Source organism: Mya arenaria, chromosome 13 (assembly GCF_026914265.1).
Source record: "Mya arenaria isolate MELC-2E11 chromosome 13, ASM2691426v1".
In the NCBI taxonomy this organism is placed as follows: domain Eukaryota; kingdom Metazoa; phylum Mollusca; class Bivalvia; order Myida; family Myidae; genus Mya; species Mya arenaria.
The window spans coordinates 68,977,683-68,995,334 of record NC_069134.1 but is presented as its reverse complement, the minus strand read 5'-3'; the positions used below and the strand labels follow the sequence as shown (position 1 = coordinate 68,995,334).

At 35.2% G+C, this 17,652-nt stretch overlaps 1 protein-coding gene across 1 annotated transcript in view; it reads left to right on the top strand.

The window, feature by feature from the left end:
• The window catches only part of LOC128214565 (adhesion G protein-coupled receptor L2-like), a 44,018-nt gene that overhangs the window by 15,650 nt on the left and 10,716 nt on the right, over positions 1–17,652 (top strand). The window contains exons 5-15 of the mRNA XM_052921098.1: positions 4,619–4,848; positions 5,101–5,206; positions 5,378–5,481; positions 8,663–8,845; positions 8,992–9,175; positions 9,632–9,751; positions 10,004–10,188; positions 10,456–10,632; positions 11,060–11,163; positions 15,467–15,550; positions 16,050–16,152. Coding sequence (XP_052777058.1) covers positions 4,619–4,848; positions 5,101–5,206; positions 5,378–5,481; positions 8,663–8,845; positions 8,992–9,175; positions 9,632–9,751; positions 10,004–10,188; positions 10,456–10,632; positions 11,060–11,163; positions 15,467–15,550; positions 16,050–16,152 — 1,580 coding nt within the window. The remainder of the gene's footprint in view (positions 1–4,618; positions 4,849–5,100; positions 5,207–5,377; positions 5,482–8,662; positions 8,846–8,991; positions 9,176–9,631; positions 9,752–10,003; positions 10,189–10,455; positions 10,633–11,059; positions 11,164–15,466; positions 15,551–16,049; positions 16,153–17,652) is intronic.

Genomic DNA, 17,652 nt, shown 5'->3' with positions numbered 1-17,652 from the left:
CCTCATACATGAAAACACTAGCAGTTTTCATGAATCATTCAGTTTTGGTGTTTTTTTGCCTTTTCCTTTGTTGCGCCATTTGTCCCAGAAGCATACAATTTGGCATATAGTGGTGTTTAGACTGTCTATAAACACATAATCACTAAATTTCTTTTGTTAAACTGAACAGTTCTGTTACCTTTGTATATAAGTGGACCAGAAAAGCAAACTTTTGACAAGTTGAAGCATTTCAGTTTGGCTCTTTGTCTTTTTTTATATAAAACACTAAGTCGATGAAGTGGAAAAACCTAATTTTGCTTAGAAATAAATCTTAAAAGAGTAGGCAGGCCATTTTTGTGGTCTGTTCTGTAGACACTATTGAAAGCTACAAGGAAAACTACTTGGTCAAATTATTCCAATGCATAAGGAAATAATGGCTCTTCAAAGGTTTGCGGCTTACCATTTGAGGGAAATGGCTGTTTCTGCTTTTTTATGAAAATACCACAGGTGCTAATACTTGTCTCATTCATTTAGTGTTTAATTAATCATTGTTAAACCTCAGTATGTGTTGCATATAGCCTGCATTTAGCCTGAAGTTGAACTATAGGAGTTTTGAAGTATGTTTCTGAAAAATATGTTGCTTCAATAGGCTCAGACCACAGTTATCTGCCCCCCCGTTGACCGGATGTGAATACAGAAAAAAGAGTGCTTGTGTTCAAGTATCAATATTTTATTAAAGTTGAAAAGAAGAAACAGGTGGCATAGAGCTTAACATAATTTGACACTGTAATGCAAAAACTGATAGTTTACAGTGTAAAAATTGGGAAAATCATTGCCTGTGGAACTATGAAAATTGCCTACATGTATTAAAATGTATTGTGAATCTGGTTTACAACCGGTGTTTGCCTTATTTCTAAACGACCTTTCCAATAAAAATGACAGCTAATGTAAACAAACAATAATTACAGAATGAATTGATTAAACTTGAAAGTTGTGTTATGGTAAAAATCTTATATATGTATATAAATGTAACTGTGTTCGGTATAATAAAATAAATATTTCATGACTTCCAGTGTGACAGTACATATTGTCAACATTCGGGTAAATACTGTACTGTCAAACTGGAAGCCATGCAATATTTATATAATGTCATATTTTGGGATATTACTCAGAACAAATACATCAGGAAGACTTTATATCAAAGTAATAGCACTGTTTTTGTCATAGTTTAGAGAGTTTCTATCCTATTTTTATCAGAAATTAAACAGCTTTTTATGTAATTTACTTTCTGACATGTGTGATACCTGTTTTTTTTTCCATTTATTGTGATAACTGATGTTAAAGCTGCACTCTCACAGATTAACGTTTTGACAACTTTTTTATTTTTTGTCTTTGAAAGAACAAGTTTTTGCGTAAATATCTGCATAAATGATAAAAGACTTCTGACAAAAGATCAGATCGCAGCTTTTTATATTTACGTCCCAAAAACGATGTTTTATGGATTTTTATTAAACCGTTAGTAACGGTTTAAGTCATAAAACATTAAATTTGGAATGGAAATATGAAAATCTGCGATCTGATCTTTTGTCAGCAGTCTTTCATCACTGGTAAGCAGATATTTCCAAAAAAAAATCTAATTCCAAGACAAAGAATAAAAAAAGTTGTCAAAACAGTAAATCTGTGAGAGTGCAGCTTTAAGTAACAGAAAAACTTTTATGGCATTTTGATATTTTCCTCCATAATCAAGTGTGTGCAGAAATGACAACCTCAAATTAGTGGATTTTTCTTTATTATATATTAATGCTTTAAAGGAAAACAATCAAAAGCAAAAAGTACTTGCTTTAGTTCATGTACAAGCAGGAAAGTTATTAACAACTTCTAAACTTGACAAACATGTACATTACACTGCTTAATTAAGACCATGTAGTTTACTTTCAATCCATTATTTTTCAATAGATTATCAGTTATTCTTTGTATAAGCCTTAAATATATTTTAGCATTAACTTATTCATTCACTTATGTTGCCCTCCACATTCAAATGATAAAACATTTTTGTTGAAAATTGTAAGGCTTACTTTTGTTTTCATTTTCAATTTAAAAAAGATCAATGCATTTTTTCTGTTACTTTTTATATATTTATTTTCTAATTACAGACTTATTTTTCAATCATACTTACTATAAACAAAACACTTATGTGATGGAAATATATTGCAGATATTGAAATGTGCTTTAAAAATATACTAGTTACTAGTTTTTGAAAATGGAAGTAAACCCCTTAAATCTTTTGGTTTGAAAAAATGAAGTTTTAATGAAAGTTGAGTAATGTTCTTATGTTTGACCTCAATGGGCAATTTATTGCATTCATATTTTTCCTTAACTATTATTTTATTTTTTTCTGTGTAAACAATATAGTTTTTTTTCAAATGTGATAATGCTTTTGACATGTGATATTAAAAATGATTGTTTTATTTAGTGTTAATCAGGGATTATACTCATGCATTTGGTCAAAGGAATGTTTTACTGATGTTGCAGTTAAATCGACATATGTTATGAAATGGATAGTGTTGAAGTTAAATCTTCAAATATGAGTATTGAATGTTATTGTTACAAGAATATAATAAATCACCTTAGTGCAATAACTCAATAACTGCATATAGATATAGAAGCAGATATTGAGTTCTTGCACTAAGGTGACCATATACTCATCTTTTACTTTTTTTAAAAATGTATTCAGTATCAGCTGAATGCTCATGTTTTATCCTCATTATACTTATATGCTACCTTGTTCTTGTTTATAATAATTAATAATTTGTCTACTGCAACATAACTGTATGAATATCACATTACTCATTTACAATGGCCATGTGCATATTTATCTTATATTTTATAGCTTTAGTTTATAAATGTATGTAGATAGTGTATCTATGTAAATTAAGGACTCATAAATGAACTGTGAAATACTTACTGCTTGCTTTATGAACAGAACAGAACAGAACAGAATATTTATTAGACTTAAGCATAACAAGCTTATCGTCATAATAGCATATACAAACAAAAAATACATATATATATATATATATATATATATATATATATATATATATATATATATATATATATATATATATATATATATATATATGGCATGCAACAATTTTAACACATAGCATATTATACGCTAAATACATTTGATTTGATTGTTTCTGGGATATACATGTGAGAATGAATTAATATCATATGATATACTTTTTAATTGAATATTACATACTGGCGGACATTATTTATGATTGATCAAACATGGAAGGTGTGAAAGACCAATACTTATAAGGATTTACATCTGGTAATAGGTACGATTTCCTTCACACTACTTAGCCGATTTCTTTCACTATGGTCTTAATTACTAATCAAAATACTGAGAGATCATGCAAAGTATGTGGCGTGGCAAGGAAGATGGCGAACAATGGAGATATGCCTGTACTATCATACTAGTATTCATTAAATCATGGGCAAATAATGGTCTGTATCTTTTACTTCTTCAAAAAATGTTTTTCTGGTAACTGGAGTGTAGACCCGATATCAAAATAATTATACAGCTGAAAAGCACATTCAAAAAAGCCTCTTCGTCCTTGCCATATGAATATTCATAAATTAAGGCTCTGTGTTTAACTTTAAAGAACATGTACTGAAAAGTTTTTCGACTCTTTTGTCTATATAAAGCTAGTTGTTCTTGATGGCCCGAGAGGCCAAATATGCCGGCCGCCATGTATTGTAGAACACGTGTTTCATAAAAAGAACTACGATTCCGGCAATAACACTTCAAGCCCGTAGAGGCAGCGCCTTAGTTCATATTATTGAGTACATCTTTACAAAGGGATGCAAACGAATGGCAAAATTGATATCCGATATTCGGTAATTCTTTCGATCGAATATAATCGATCACCAAAATGAATATTTAAGAAGTGTACTAAACTACTCTACTTGATTTTGAACAAACAAATTACAATTCCACTGAACAAGGCTAAAATAATCGTAAATTCCCGGTTGAATGTCGCGATGAAATCGGAGGGTCGTTCTGTTTCTCGAACAGCCTCGTTCTGGGATTGACCTCTATTAATAATAACCATGGAAAAACCAAGCCTACTCGGTAACTGGTTAAAAATTAAATCGAAAGTAAACCTTTATTTTGCCTGACTTATTGTAGAACAATGTCATTAAAAGCTTTTCTATAAAGTTGAATTTCAAAGCACGAACGTTATAATGAAACATGGAAAACAGTTTAGAGCACATACCAAGCACATGTCATTCCTATCATTATGGCGATTGGAGAGTTTAATTGGCATAATTCAGTATATCCATTATTGGCATGGTCATAAATTTACCGACAATAATTGACATATGACGCGTTAAAGTCTATAGTGTCATCACGTTCACGCCTCAGGAATTATGGGTCAATCCTTGTAAACAACACAGCTATAGGCAAAGGGATTATTATTTTATATATCAAACAAAACACATTGAATATTCGAATACCGATTTTGACATTCGAATATTCGTTTGCATCATTCTTTAGCCGTTATATTTCTAAATCTTTCACAAACACACATACGATATATGTATCTTTCTTTCTATCTTTTTAAAGTTTTAACAAGCACAACCGCCCCTACAACTCCCTCTACTACTGTTCCGCCAGTCACCACCACTGGGGAGATGGTAACGAAACAAGAATCCAATTCCGGTGATCCGAAAATCATAACGGGATCAACGGATCAACCACCAAACTCTGTTAAGCCTACCAGCAAAACCAACCCGCCAGCGCCGACGGCACCGTCTGCTGAGAGAGAAAGGGAAGCTGAATTGGAAAAATTTAAGGTATGTTTACCTTGTAATCTAAATGCAACACGTCGTAAATACAAAGTTGATAAAACTATACCAAATTATTTCAAATTTAGAATACTAGTTACAAAGGTACTCAATCGTGTTTGTCAATTGCCCTATATACTTCTGTCTACATGTAGTTCTTCATTCAAATCAAAAGCTAAACATTCAATTTAATATTTAACTCTATATAATTAACAATCCTTTTTCACTTTCGACTGAGAATCATATTGTCTTCCCCGACAGGACTGTTACGCTGTGAACTACGAGAGCACGTGCCCACCCGTGCAGGCGTTCGGGATCTCGTGGCCGCGCTCAAACCCAGGGCCTGTGAAGGTCCAGTGTAAACACGGTAAGTTGCGTGATTATTCGTATTTCAGGCCCCACCCGCTTCCTTTCGTGATAGTATGATACATTTCGTACAACAACTTAATTCAATATGCGAAGCTAAAATGCCCTGCAAAATAGTTTATGATCAAACATGTGTTAATGTTTGTACAAAATCTTTTTTACATTTAACCAGGAAATGCAATGTGGCACTGTTCTCGGAGCCCAGTTGTGTGCTGGCGAAGAAAGCCCAATGTTCAACAGTGTACTTCCCCGGCTGTCCAGAATCTTACCAGACAGGTAACAGTTTTCTTATTATCAGCAACCATGTAATACAAATGTGTTCACTCGTTGCAAAGGGGTTAAGGATTGATATACAGTACCAGTTTACCTCGTATCCTGCCGAGGCGTGATATATAGTACCAAATGAATTCCTCGTGTCCTGCCGGGCCGTGATATACAGTACCAAATGAATTCCTCGTGTCCTGTCAAAGCGTGATATATATAGTACCAAATGAATTTCTCGTGTCCTGCCGAGGCGTGATATAAAGTACCAAATGTACCCCTCGTGTCCTGCCGGGCCGTGATATACAGTACCAAATGAATTCCTCGTGTCCTGTCAGAGCGTGATATATATAGTTCCAAATGAATTCCTCGTGTCCTGTCAGAGCGTGATACAAAGTACCAAATGAATTCCTCGTGTCCTGTCAGAGCGTGATACATACAGTACCAAATGAATTTCTCGTGTCCTGTCAGAGCGTAATATATATTGTACCAAATGAATTCCTCGTGTCCTGTCAGAGCGTGATATATACAGTACCAAATGAATTCCTCGTGTCCTGTCAGAGCGTGATATGTATAGTACCAAATGAATTCTTCGTGTCCTGTCAGAGCGTGATATATACAGTACCAAATGAATTCCTCGTGTCCTGTCAGAGCGTGATATATATAGTACCAAATGAATTCCTTGTGTCCTGCCGAGGCGTGATATAAAGTACCAAATATATCCCTCGTGTCCTGCCGAGGCGTGATATATATTACCAAATGTATACTTCGTGTCATAACGATGTGTGATCTATAGTTTAAATGTATCCCTCATGTCCTGTCGAGGCAAGATATTTAAGACCAAATCTCAGCCGTGTCCTGTCCAGACGTGTTAAATCTTTGTTATTACACGTAATGAAAGTCAATTTGTTTTTCATTGGAATAAGTAATGTGATGAAACATTAATGGGTTGGTAATATTTTCAACATGCCATTTTCGTTTGTCCGGTTAACGCACTAAATTCTTACGCTATGACCTCGTTTCGATTCTCATTTCCGGCCTTAGCGCATGTGAGTTTGGCTAGGGATCACCAAGCCGGACAAGTAGGTTTTCTCCGAACACTCCGGCTTTCCCGAAAAGGCAAGACCCAATTCTCGCGCAACATCGTGCCTACGAGATTGACTTCGTAATATTTATCATAACTTCCTTCACTTCGTAGCAAATATATAATGTTTAAACTGACATGCTATATATCGAAACATAAACGCAGAGACTCAATAGGTCCGTGTATATACCGTCTTTTCGTTGTTCGTTTTTAACAATTTAAAGTAAAAAACGAAAATGGAATATACAAATCCTTTTTCGTTTTTCTAATAATTGAAGAGAAAACCAAAATTCTCCGTTTATAATTATTACCACGGAATAAAAAAGCAAGGAAACTATTTTTTGTTTTTGTTTTGTTTTACAAAGTGTAATCGTGCCCCCCTCCACACCAAAAAAACACACAAAAAAACCGCCTCAGTTATGAATTCCTGGACCGCCACCGTTATTGACATCAATATGTAATACTACACATGTGCAATAAACTAAAACAGCACTCTGAAAAGTATTCTCTAAGAAATATTGTTCAAATATGTATCCTACTTAACATGTCAGTAACTATGTGAAGTCCCTGTCTAACGTATAAAGCTCATCCAGACCTACTTTCACTTTCACTTTGGCATGCTGACAGGATTACATGTAAGCCGAATTGTAACAAGGCATGTATTCCAATGCTCTGTAAATTATTAAATCATGCTGCAGGTACAAAATATTATAATATATTTGATAAAAATACTCACCTAAGAAATGAATCTGTGTTAGCTTCACGTTGGATTCTTGAAAGGCATCTGGAAAGCTCGCCCCTTATGTAATTAGGTAGGCGTTAACATATATGGTGACGTCCTCACGTACATGTGAAAACAGGAAATTGCAGCGCAACTCGTTTTTCGTTTTGCGCTTTGTAAAACAAAAATCGAAAAACGGTATTAATGAATCAATTTCTTGATTTCCGTGAATAAAATTGAAATCATATAATAGAAAAAAAACTATGAATTTTGGTTTTCTATTCAGTCATAAGAAAACCAGAATATGATAAACAGGATAGCTTGTTTTTCGTTTTACACTTTGAAAAACGAAAAAAACAAAAAAACGGTATAAATAAATAGTTTCCTTGTTTTGTATTCCGTGGTTATTATTAAAAAACGGAAATGGAAAAAACCTATCAATTTTGGTGTTCTCTTCAATCATTAGAAAAACGAAAAAGGGATTTGTATGTTCCTTTTCCGTTTTTTACATTCAATTGTAAAAAACGAAAAACGAAAAGACGGTATATATACGGACCTATTGAGTATCTGCTTCTATTTCTACATGGAGTTATTGTGCGGGTGTCTAGGGTGACGATACGATACACGGAAACATGTGAAAATCGTTTGTGATAAACGCATTTCAATCTTGATTTATCTATTGTTGTTTATTTTGTTTATCAAATATAATAAAAGAGAAATCAATGTATTTCACAATAGGTGTTGCTTCATTTAACTTCGTCTGATATCAAGAATATACTGGTTATTTGCAGCGCTGCATCATTCTGCAGATTGTGAAAGTAATGCATGCATGCCACAGTTATAGATCTCCTGGTAAACTGTCTTAAATGTTCGTGTCTGCCGAATCTGTTATTTCATAAAGTGCCATTATGCAATTAAATGCATTTGTAAATCTATGTACATTAGTGGCTTGGTTAATGTAATTCCGGCGTACAAGATTTAATCATTAGACGCTGCAGTTTTCCATTATTTTCCGGACGCTTTCAGCGATTGAGAAATCTAAAAATGCATTAAATGCAATGCCATATCCTATTATCTTAACTCCTTTCCAAACAATATTCAATAATTAATTAATTATATAAACTGTTTTTACAATTTCTGACAAATAACTCGTATGTTTGTGCTTTCTTCGTGTTATTGGCTTCATTGACGTTCGTGTTTGCCGGAAATTGAAATTGAGGGTGATTGTCCATCCCGCAACCACAGTGTCAATCTGCATTTAGAACAATATTCAGTTAAACCATAGCATACCTGTGATTATGTGCCCCATAAAGCACCAGTCACGTGATTGACACTGTCTTTTGTTTTGGGATTGATTTACAAATGCACATTTCTGTATTGTTTGTTTTCAGAGCGAATCGTTTTTGGAGGATCCAGGTAACGAGGAGGCGACGCTGGCGTTCACCGAAAGTTTGGCGACTGCGGGCGGCAACCCGGCCATGTCGGAGCAGGATCTCTACCAGATGACCGTCCTCTTGGAGACGGCTGGTCGCGCCCAGCCCAACAACGCCTCACAGGCCAAAACCATCATAAAGGTATTTATTTAGTTTGTTACTTTAATATTTAACATCATCATTGTCGTCGTCGTCGTCATTATCATCTGCATCATGAGTCGAGAGCGCATCGAAACTGCAATCAGATTGAATCCACAGTTTTTAAAATATAATAATGCTCGTTTTAGGACGTCCTTAAGTGTGGAAGCGGTCTTGTCGCCAATGACAAGAAGAGCACGTGGGCGGGAATGGAGCCGGCGTCACAACGGATTGTTGCCGCCTTCCTTATGCGTTTCCTCGAGAACGTGACGTTGGTGATGGCGGAAACGTTCACGGAGCCCGGGGTTCAGACGATTGAGAACGAGAACATAGGTAACGAGGCGATCTTCTGATACGAATTTGACGTGGTGTTTGGTAAATTTGGAAAAAGCGGGGAAAAGGTGTCAGGAATACAATCAAACCAGTTTTTTTTAAAAGATTAATGACGGTTCAACAGTATTCTTTTCTTTTCTAAATTCAGCATCGATGTGATAATCTTGCCATGACACTATTACACACACATGTTATTAAATACAGTATTAAAATGCTTCCATGTTCATAGGAGAACTGCAGTTTATATATATAATACACGCTAAATATATGTAGTTTGTATATATAATACACGCTAAATATATGTAGTGTGTATATATAATACATGCTAGATTTATGTACTTTGTACATATAAAACACGCTAATTATATGTAATTGTTACATATAATACACGCTAGATAAATGTAGTGTGTACACATAATTAACGCTTAATATATGTATGTAATCGTATGATTTTAGCCATTGAAGTGCACGTGTTGTCAATGGCGAACACGCTTCCAGGGGAGGGAAATGTGAAGTTTCAAAGGGAAGACAACTCTTTCTACATACCTGAGGAAAATATACTAGCTCATAGCTCAGGTAGGGTAAACTAAAGTGGAAATAAACATGAGAAGATATTCAAAATAAATAAAGATTCTTTATCAATTTCACGAAAACACGTTTTAACAGATTTTCAGTTATTTAATGTGATATTTGTTTAATTTTTATAATAAAAATGGTTGATACCGAATTAGAAATATTATTTCAAAAGCAATGCCATATTTAGTGTTTGTATGAAGAAACCCTTATAACCAAGTACATAGACATGAACAACATAATCTGAAATTCAAGGCGGCATATCGCGGGCGATATTCCTGGAGTATCGAACATTTGGCAGACTGTTGAAACCCCACGAGCCAGTGGATGTGACGTCAGAGCGTCGTGTGGCCAGCCGCATGTTGAGCGCCACTCTCGGAGGAAGGGAGGGCCAGGTGCAGCTGACGGAGCCGGTTATAATAGCCTTCAAAACGGAAAAGGTACATTGTTACGTGCTTGTCGTAGCCACACCACTAAACCTACGGTAACCTTCGAAAGGATAAAATGTTATTTCTTGAGAGGAACAAATAGCGCCGCCTATATATATATATATATATATATATCATGCTAATTTCCATAGTCTAGGGTCGACTTTTTCATAAGCGATAGTCCTTTTGTATATTAGAGCTTCCAATTATCAAGTGTATTTCCATCGGAACTGTGGCAAAAGTGAACAAATAATAAACATGTATTCACTTGGTACGCAGGTAGACGGGGTTGAGCGATACCAGCACAAATGTTCGTTCTGGAACTATAGCCTTGGTTTCTCGGGCTCCTGGTCCCAGAAGGGCTGTGCCCTGGACAAAACTAACGATACCCACACGTTGTGTCGCTGTGACCACCTCACCAGTTTCGCAGTTCTCATGGACATCCATAAAACAGAGGTAATCCAACATCATGTTGCAAAAAAAGATACAATTGGATCATCTCTCTTTTAAATAGATATGCTAATCTTTTTTTAAAAATAGTTATACTCATCTGACTTTAATAAATTATATAATAATATGTTTCACACAACATATGTTATCATCTTTGCCTAATAAAAATGGATCATATGTTTCTAGTAACCCATATAATCTTTCGTCTCTAATAACCTAAATGCTTATATGTCTGTAATAACATACATGCATAATTATGACCATCTGTCTTTGAACAGTATGATCATGTGACTCTAATAATGTATATGATCATCTGAATCTAATTACGTATGTGAACACATGTCTCCGAAAACAACTATAATCATCTGTCTCAAATAACAAATATGTATATGGTCGTCTGACTCTTACAACCCATACAATAATCTGTCGCTAGATCAAGGGTGTACATGCGGTGGTCCTGTCATACATCACCTACACTGGGATATTCATCTCTGTCATCTGCTGTTTCTTCAGCTGGCTTACTTTTGTCTGCCACAGGTAAATAATTGATCCACCTCAATAAAAATTATTTTAAACCTCAGTCAAACAAATAATCTATATACCTCGGGTAAACAATTGATCCATATACCTCGGATGAACAAATGATCCATCATATACCTCAGTTAAAAAATTGATCCATTATTAAGTTTAAAAAATTGATGTATAAACCTTCGGTAAACAATTGATCCATAAACCTCAAGTAAAACTATTGATCCACATACCTTATGGAAACAATTGATCCATATACCTCATGTAAACAATGGATCCATAGACCTAAGGGAAGCAATTGATCCTTATACCTCAGGGGAAAAAAATATTCATAAGCCATAGGGAAACAATTGATCCATATACATCAGGTTTACAATTGATCCATATACCCCAGGTAAAAAATTAATCCATATGCTTCAGGGAAGCAATTGATCCATATACCTCGGGTAAACAATTGATCCATATACCCCAGTGAAGCAATTGATCCATAAAACTCAGGCAAACAATTGATCCATATGACTCAAGTAAACAATTGAATCATATGCCTCAGGAAAACAATTGATCCATGGACCTCAGGCAAACAAATGATCCATATATATTTGGGAAGCAATTGATCCATAAACTTGAAGGAAACAATTTATCGATATACCTCAAGAAAACAATTGATCCACCATATACCTCAGGAAAACAATTGTTCCATCATATGGGACACAATTGATCCATATACCTGAAGAAAACATTTGATCCATATACCTGAAGGAAACATTTGATCTATATACCTGAAGGAAACAATTGATCCATATATCTGAAGGAAACCGTTGATCCATATACCTGAAGGAAACAATTGATCCATATATCTGACGGAAACAATTGATCCCTATACCTGAAGAAAAGAATTGATCCCTATACATCAGCGAAACAGTTGATCCATAGACCTCAGGGAAGCAATTGATCCATATACCTCAGGGAAATAATTGATCCATAGACCTCAGGGAAGCAATTGATCCATATACCTCGGGTAAATAATTGATCCATACACCCCAAGGAGGCAATTGATCCAAATGCCTCAGGTAATCAATTGATTCATATGCCTTAGGAAAACAATTTATCCATATACCTCAGGCAAACAAATGCTTCGTATATCTTGGGAAGCAATTGATCCATATACCTGAAGGAAAACATTGATCCATATACCTGATGGAAACATTTGATCAATATAATAGAAGAAAACAATCTATCCATATACCTCAGGGAAACAATTGATCCATAAACCTCAGGTCAACAATGTATCCATATACCTGAAGGAAAAGTTGATCCATATACCTGAAGGAAATAATTGATCCATATACATCAACACAACAGTTGATCCATCAACTTAAAGGAAACAATTGATCCATATACCTCAAGGAAACAATTGATCCCTAAACCTCATTGAAACAATTGATCCATATAGCTCAGGGGAAACAATTGATCCATATTCCATATTCCATAAGGAAACACTTGATCTATATACCTGAAGGAAACAATTGATCCATATACCTGAAGGAAACAATTGAACCATATACCTGAATGAAACAATTGATCCATATACCTTAGGGAAACAATGTATCCATATATCTCAAGCAAACAGTTGATCCATATACCTGAATGAAACAGTTGATCCATATACCTGAAGGAAACAGTTGATCCATATACCTGAAGGAAATAATTGAACCATAAACCTAAGGGAAACAATTGATCCATCATATAGCTCAAGGAAATAATTGATCCCTAAACCTCAGTGAAACAATTAATCCATATACCTCAGGAAAATAATTTACCCATATACCTCAGGGAAACAATTGATCCATATACCTGAAGGAAACAATTGATCCATATACCATAGGCGAATAATTGATCCATATACCTGTAGAAAACAATTGATCCCTATACCTGAAGGAAAAAATTGCTCCTAATGCCTCAGGGAAATATTTGATCCATATACCTCAATGAAACAATTGATCCATCATATACCTCAAGGAAATAATTGACCCCTAAACCTCATTGAAACAATTGATCCATATAGCTCAGGGGAAACAATTGATCCATATTACATAAGGAAACAATTGATCCCTATACCCCAAGGAAACAATTGATCCATCATATAGCTCAAGGAAATAATTGATCCATATACCTCAGGAAAACAATTGATCCGTATACCTTAAGGAATCAATTGATCTATATACCTGAAGGAAAAAAATTGATCCATATACCTCAGGAAAACAATTGATCCATATACCTGAAGGAAACAATTGATTTATATACCTGAAGGAAGCAATTGATCCATATACCTGAAGAAAACACATTATCCATATACCTCAGGGAAACAATTGATCCATATACCAGAAGCAAACAATTGACCCATATACTTCAGGGAAAAAATTGATCTATATACCTGAAGGTAACAATTGGTCCATAAACCTGAAGGAAACAATTAATCAATATAACTGAAGGAAACAATTGATCAATATAACTGAAGGGAAAAATATTCATATACCTGAAGGAAACAATTGATCAATATGCCTCAGGGAACATTTGACCCATATGCCTCAGGGAAACAATTGATCCATACACATCAGGTTAACAATGAATCCATATACCTCAGGTAAGCAATCGAATTATATACCTCAGGGAAGCATTTGATCCATATACCTATGGTAAACAATTGATTCTTATGCCCCAGGGAAGCAATTGATCCATATACTTCAGGTAAATAATTGATCCATATAACCCAGGGAGGCAACTGATCCATATACCTCAGGTAAATAATTGATCCATATAACCCAAGGAGGCAATTGATCCAAATGCCTCAGGTAATCAATTGATTCATATGCCTCAGGAAAACAATTGATCCATATACCTCAGGCAAACAAATGCTCCGTATATCTTGGGAAGCAATTGATCCATATACCTGAAGGAAAACATTGATCCATATGCCTCAGGGAAATAATTGATCCAAAAACCTCATTGAAACAATTGATCCATATACCTCAGGGGAAACAATTGATCCATGTTCCAGAAGGAAACAATTGATCAATATACCTGAAGGAAACAATTGATCCATATACCTGAAGGAAACAATTGATATATAATATGCCTCAAGGAAATAAATGATCCCTAAACCTCAGTAAAACGATTGATCCCTATACCCCAAGGAAACAATTGATCGATATACCTCAGGGAAACAATTTATCTATATACCTGAAGGAAACCGTTGATCCATATACCTAAAGGGACCATTTGATCCATATACCTCAAGGAAATAATTGATCCCTATACCTGAAGGAAACAATTGGTACATATACCTGAAGGAAACAATTGATCAATATAACAGAAAGAAATAATTGATCAATATACTTGAAGGAAAGTGTTTGTCCATATACCTGAAGAAAAAAATATATCCATTTACCTTAAGGAAATAATTGATCCCTAAACCTCAGTGAAACAATTGATCCATCTGCCTCATTAAAACAATTGATCCGCATTCCTCAAGGAAACTATTGGCCCATATGCCTCAGGGAAATAATTGATCCATATACTTCAGGTAAAACATTGATCCATGCGGAATGAAGATTATTATGAATTTAGGGCTTGTTACAATAGTAGTTGGTAATAATGTCCACTTTTTGGAAGTTTGTGTAAGGATCCAACCCTTTTATATTTAAGTTTAAAAAATGCTGACTGGTTTCACATATTCTTTCTTTGTTTTATACGTGTGAACATCTCAATTTGACAGTGGCCGAATATAATGGATTATTGAAAGACATCATTATGTTACCCTTCAAAAATTAATTAAACCATGTGTAGGAGGAGTCCTGAATGCATGACGTTTTAGTAGGCAAAACTTCGACAAATCATGGAATATGATGTAGATAACGAGCCCGCAATGCTGTTATGACTTCATTTGATTTATACCCAAGCATGGTAGAATAATGGTTATTGTTCTATACAGTTGCTTGCCTAACTCGATAGCTTTCGTAGACATAACCCCTAAGATCTTAAATGTCTTAATTAAAAGAAAATCTCCCAGAGAATGCATTTTCTTGGACAATTGTTTACAATGCAGTCTTAGTTATGTGTTAAAGGTTCCAAGAAAAGGCCAGTCTTTGTGCATACTGTACCGGGCATGGTTAATATGAATATGTAAGTAAAAATGATTATAAGACTAGCAACCCGATTATTATTATGTTTACTAAAGCATGGTAGATTCCAACTTGCTTGCATTGTAAACTAACACGTGACTTTTGCTGTATGAGTGGTTCCCGTTTTACAGCTGTCGCTGCATCAACGGACATCGTAGCAGCGCCGACGAGCGGGGTAACAGTGGCGGTAGTAACTATGCAGGCTCCGCCTCTCGGTACGGTTTACTTCCGATTTAATCGTATAACGGTCTTGATTGTAGAATTTATATGCATGCAACAGCAAATAAGACCAAGTCATTCAAAAAGTAGCTATGTTATTGAAAAGACCTGTGTTTCTTGAACAACTTATTTCTTCTAGACTTCTGAATGCCTCAGTTGCCTGTGTATTTATTTACTTACAAATTACTTATTTCATGTACTAGTATAAGGAAGTTATGAAACGCCTTAAATATTTAAGTCAACTTAAGAGCAAACACTTAATCTTACCTCTCAGCATGTGCACTATAACAATTGCCTATCAAGTTGTCCTAAGTGGTTTGTTGTCCCCTGCTTATCCTTATTCACGGGCATGTATAAGTTAAACGGTGCCAGACATGTTTTGCTTAAATAATATCATACCGCAGATGTACTAAGAAAACAAGTTAATATCTATTCCAAACCTCTACCCCATAATCTCCGGGCCAACCAACTTTACCCGTGACTCGCTTGTTGCAGGTCCGTTAACGGGGAGCGGAACTCAATCCACAAACATCTCGTGTTCACAATATTCGTGGCGGAAATCCTCTTCCTTGTCGGTATACAGAGGACGGATGATAAGGTATCCCCAACGTACAAAATACCGGTGGTTACCTATTACCGGTGTAATCCGAAAAGTCTGAATTTCTAGGTCATGAAGAGCACTTCCGGTATTCTTTGTTTACAATATCTCTTCGTATATCTCAATATGAAACTTTCAATAAATATTTAGTTCCTTAGGGTGCTACTTGACTAAACTTCTGACGTTTTAATGTTTAATAAAGATGCCAATATTGAACTCCAGAAATGGTGGTGGGATCCTTTGATAGGGCTAAAATAACATTGTTTTGATAAAAATGGGGGAAATATAAGCCTAATTTATTTATTGTTAACTTTTTTCCATACTTATTTATCTAACTAACTTCTCCACATTCTCACACAGGCATCTGAATCATTGTTTGTCACTAAAATGTTGTTTAAAACCATTATGGCTACATACAATGAGATAAACAACACATCTGAAGATATTTAGTGTCTTTGATATACATAAAAGAATCAAGCCTTGTTTCTTTTTTGTATATCAAAGACACTAAATATCTTCAGATGTTTTGTTTATCTCATTGTATGCACCCAAAATGGTTTTAAACAACATTTAAGTGACAAACAATGATTCAGATGCCTGTGCATTCTCATGGCAATATTTTTTTTAATATGCACTTTTTTTCTGCAAGGTAAATTATAATTCTATACCCAGACCTGCAAACATTGCTGACATAATAATTTTAGCTTAATAACTGGAAGTTTAATGCAGTAGCTACATTTCCCATGATTCCACCGGAATTTGGTAACTAAAAAATCAAAGATGGCAGCCACGGTCGGTAAACAAAAGGCGACTAGAAATCAATAATTGTGTTCTCTGGTATACAAAACTTATTGTTACTGATGGCAAAATGATTTTTCATCAATATGAGTGAAATTTAAAGAAGCTTGCATGTAACCTGACCAAAATTCCATTGGATAGTTGCTTATTACACCGGTAATTGGTACATCCAGGATATGTACAAGAATGGAGAGTGATAGTGGTCTAGTGGAAGAGGTTGTGGGTTCCATACCCATTAGGTCGTGGTTGATATTATGGTAATACTTGTCAGTATCTCATCCAAAAGGTTTTGAGTTAGATCCCCGCCAGGTGAAGAGTGATTTTGTGGAATAGTTGTCCGCCCTCATTTAAAGGTTGTGGGTTGTTACCCGCCATGTCGAGAGTGATATAGTGGTATAGTTGTCCGCCCTCATTTAAAGGTTGTGGGTTGATACCCGCCATGTCGAGAGTGATATAGTGGAATAGTTGTCCGCCCTCATTTAAAGGTTGTGGGTTGATACCCGCCATGTCGAGAGTGATATAGTGGAATAGTTGTCCGCCCTCATTTAAAGGTTGTGGGTTGATACCCGCCATGTCGAGAGTGATATAGTGGTATAGTTGTCCGCCCTCATTTAAAGGTTGTGGGTTGATACCCGCCATGTCGAGAGTGATATAGTGGTATAGTTGTCCGCCCTCATTTAAAGGTTGTGGGTTGATACCCGC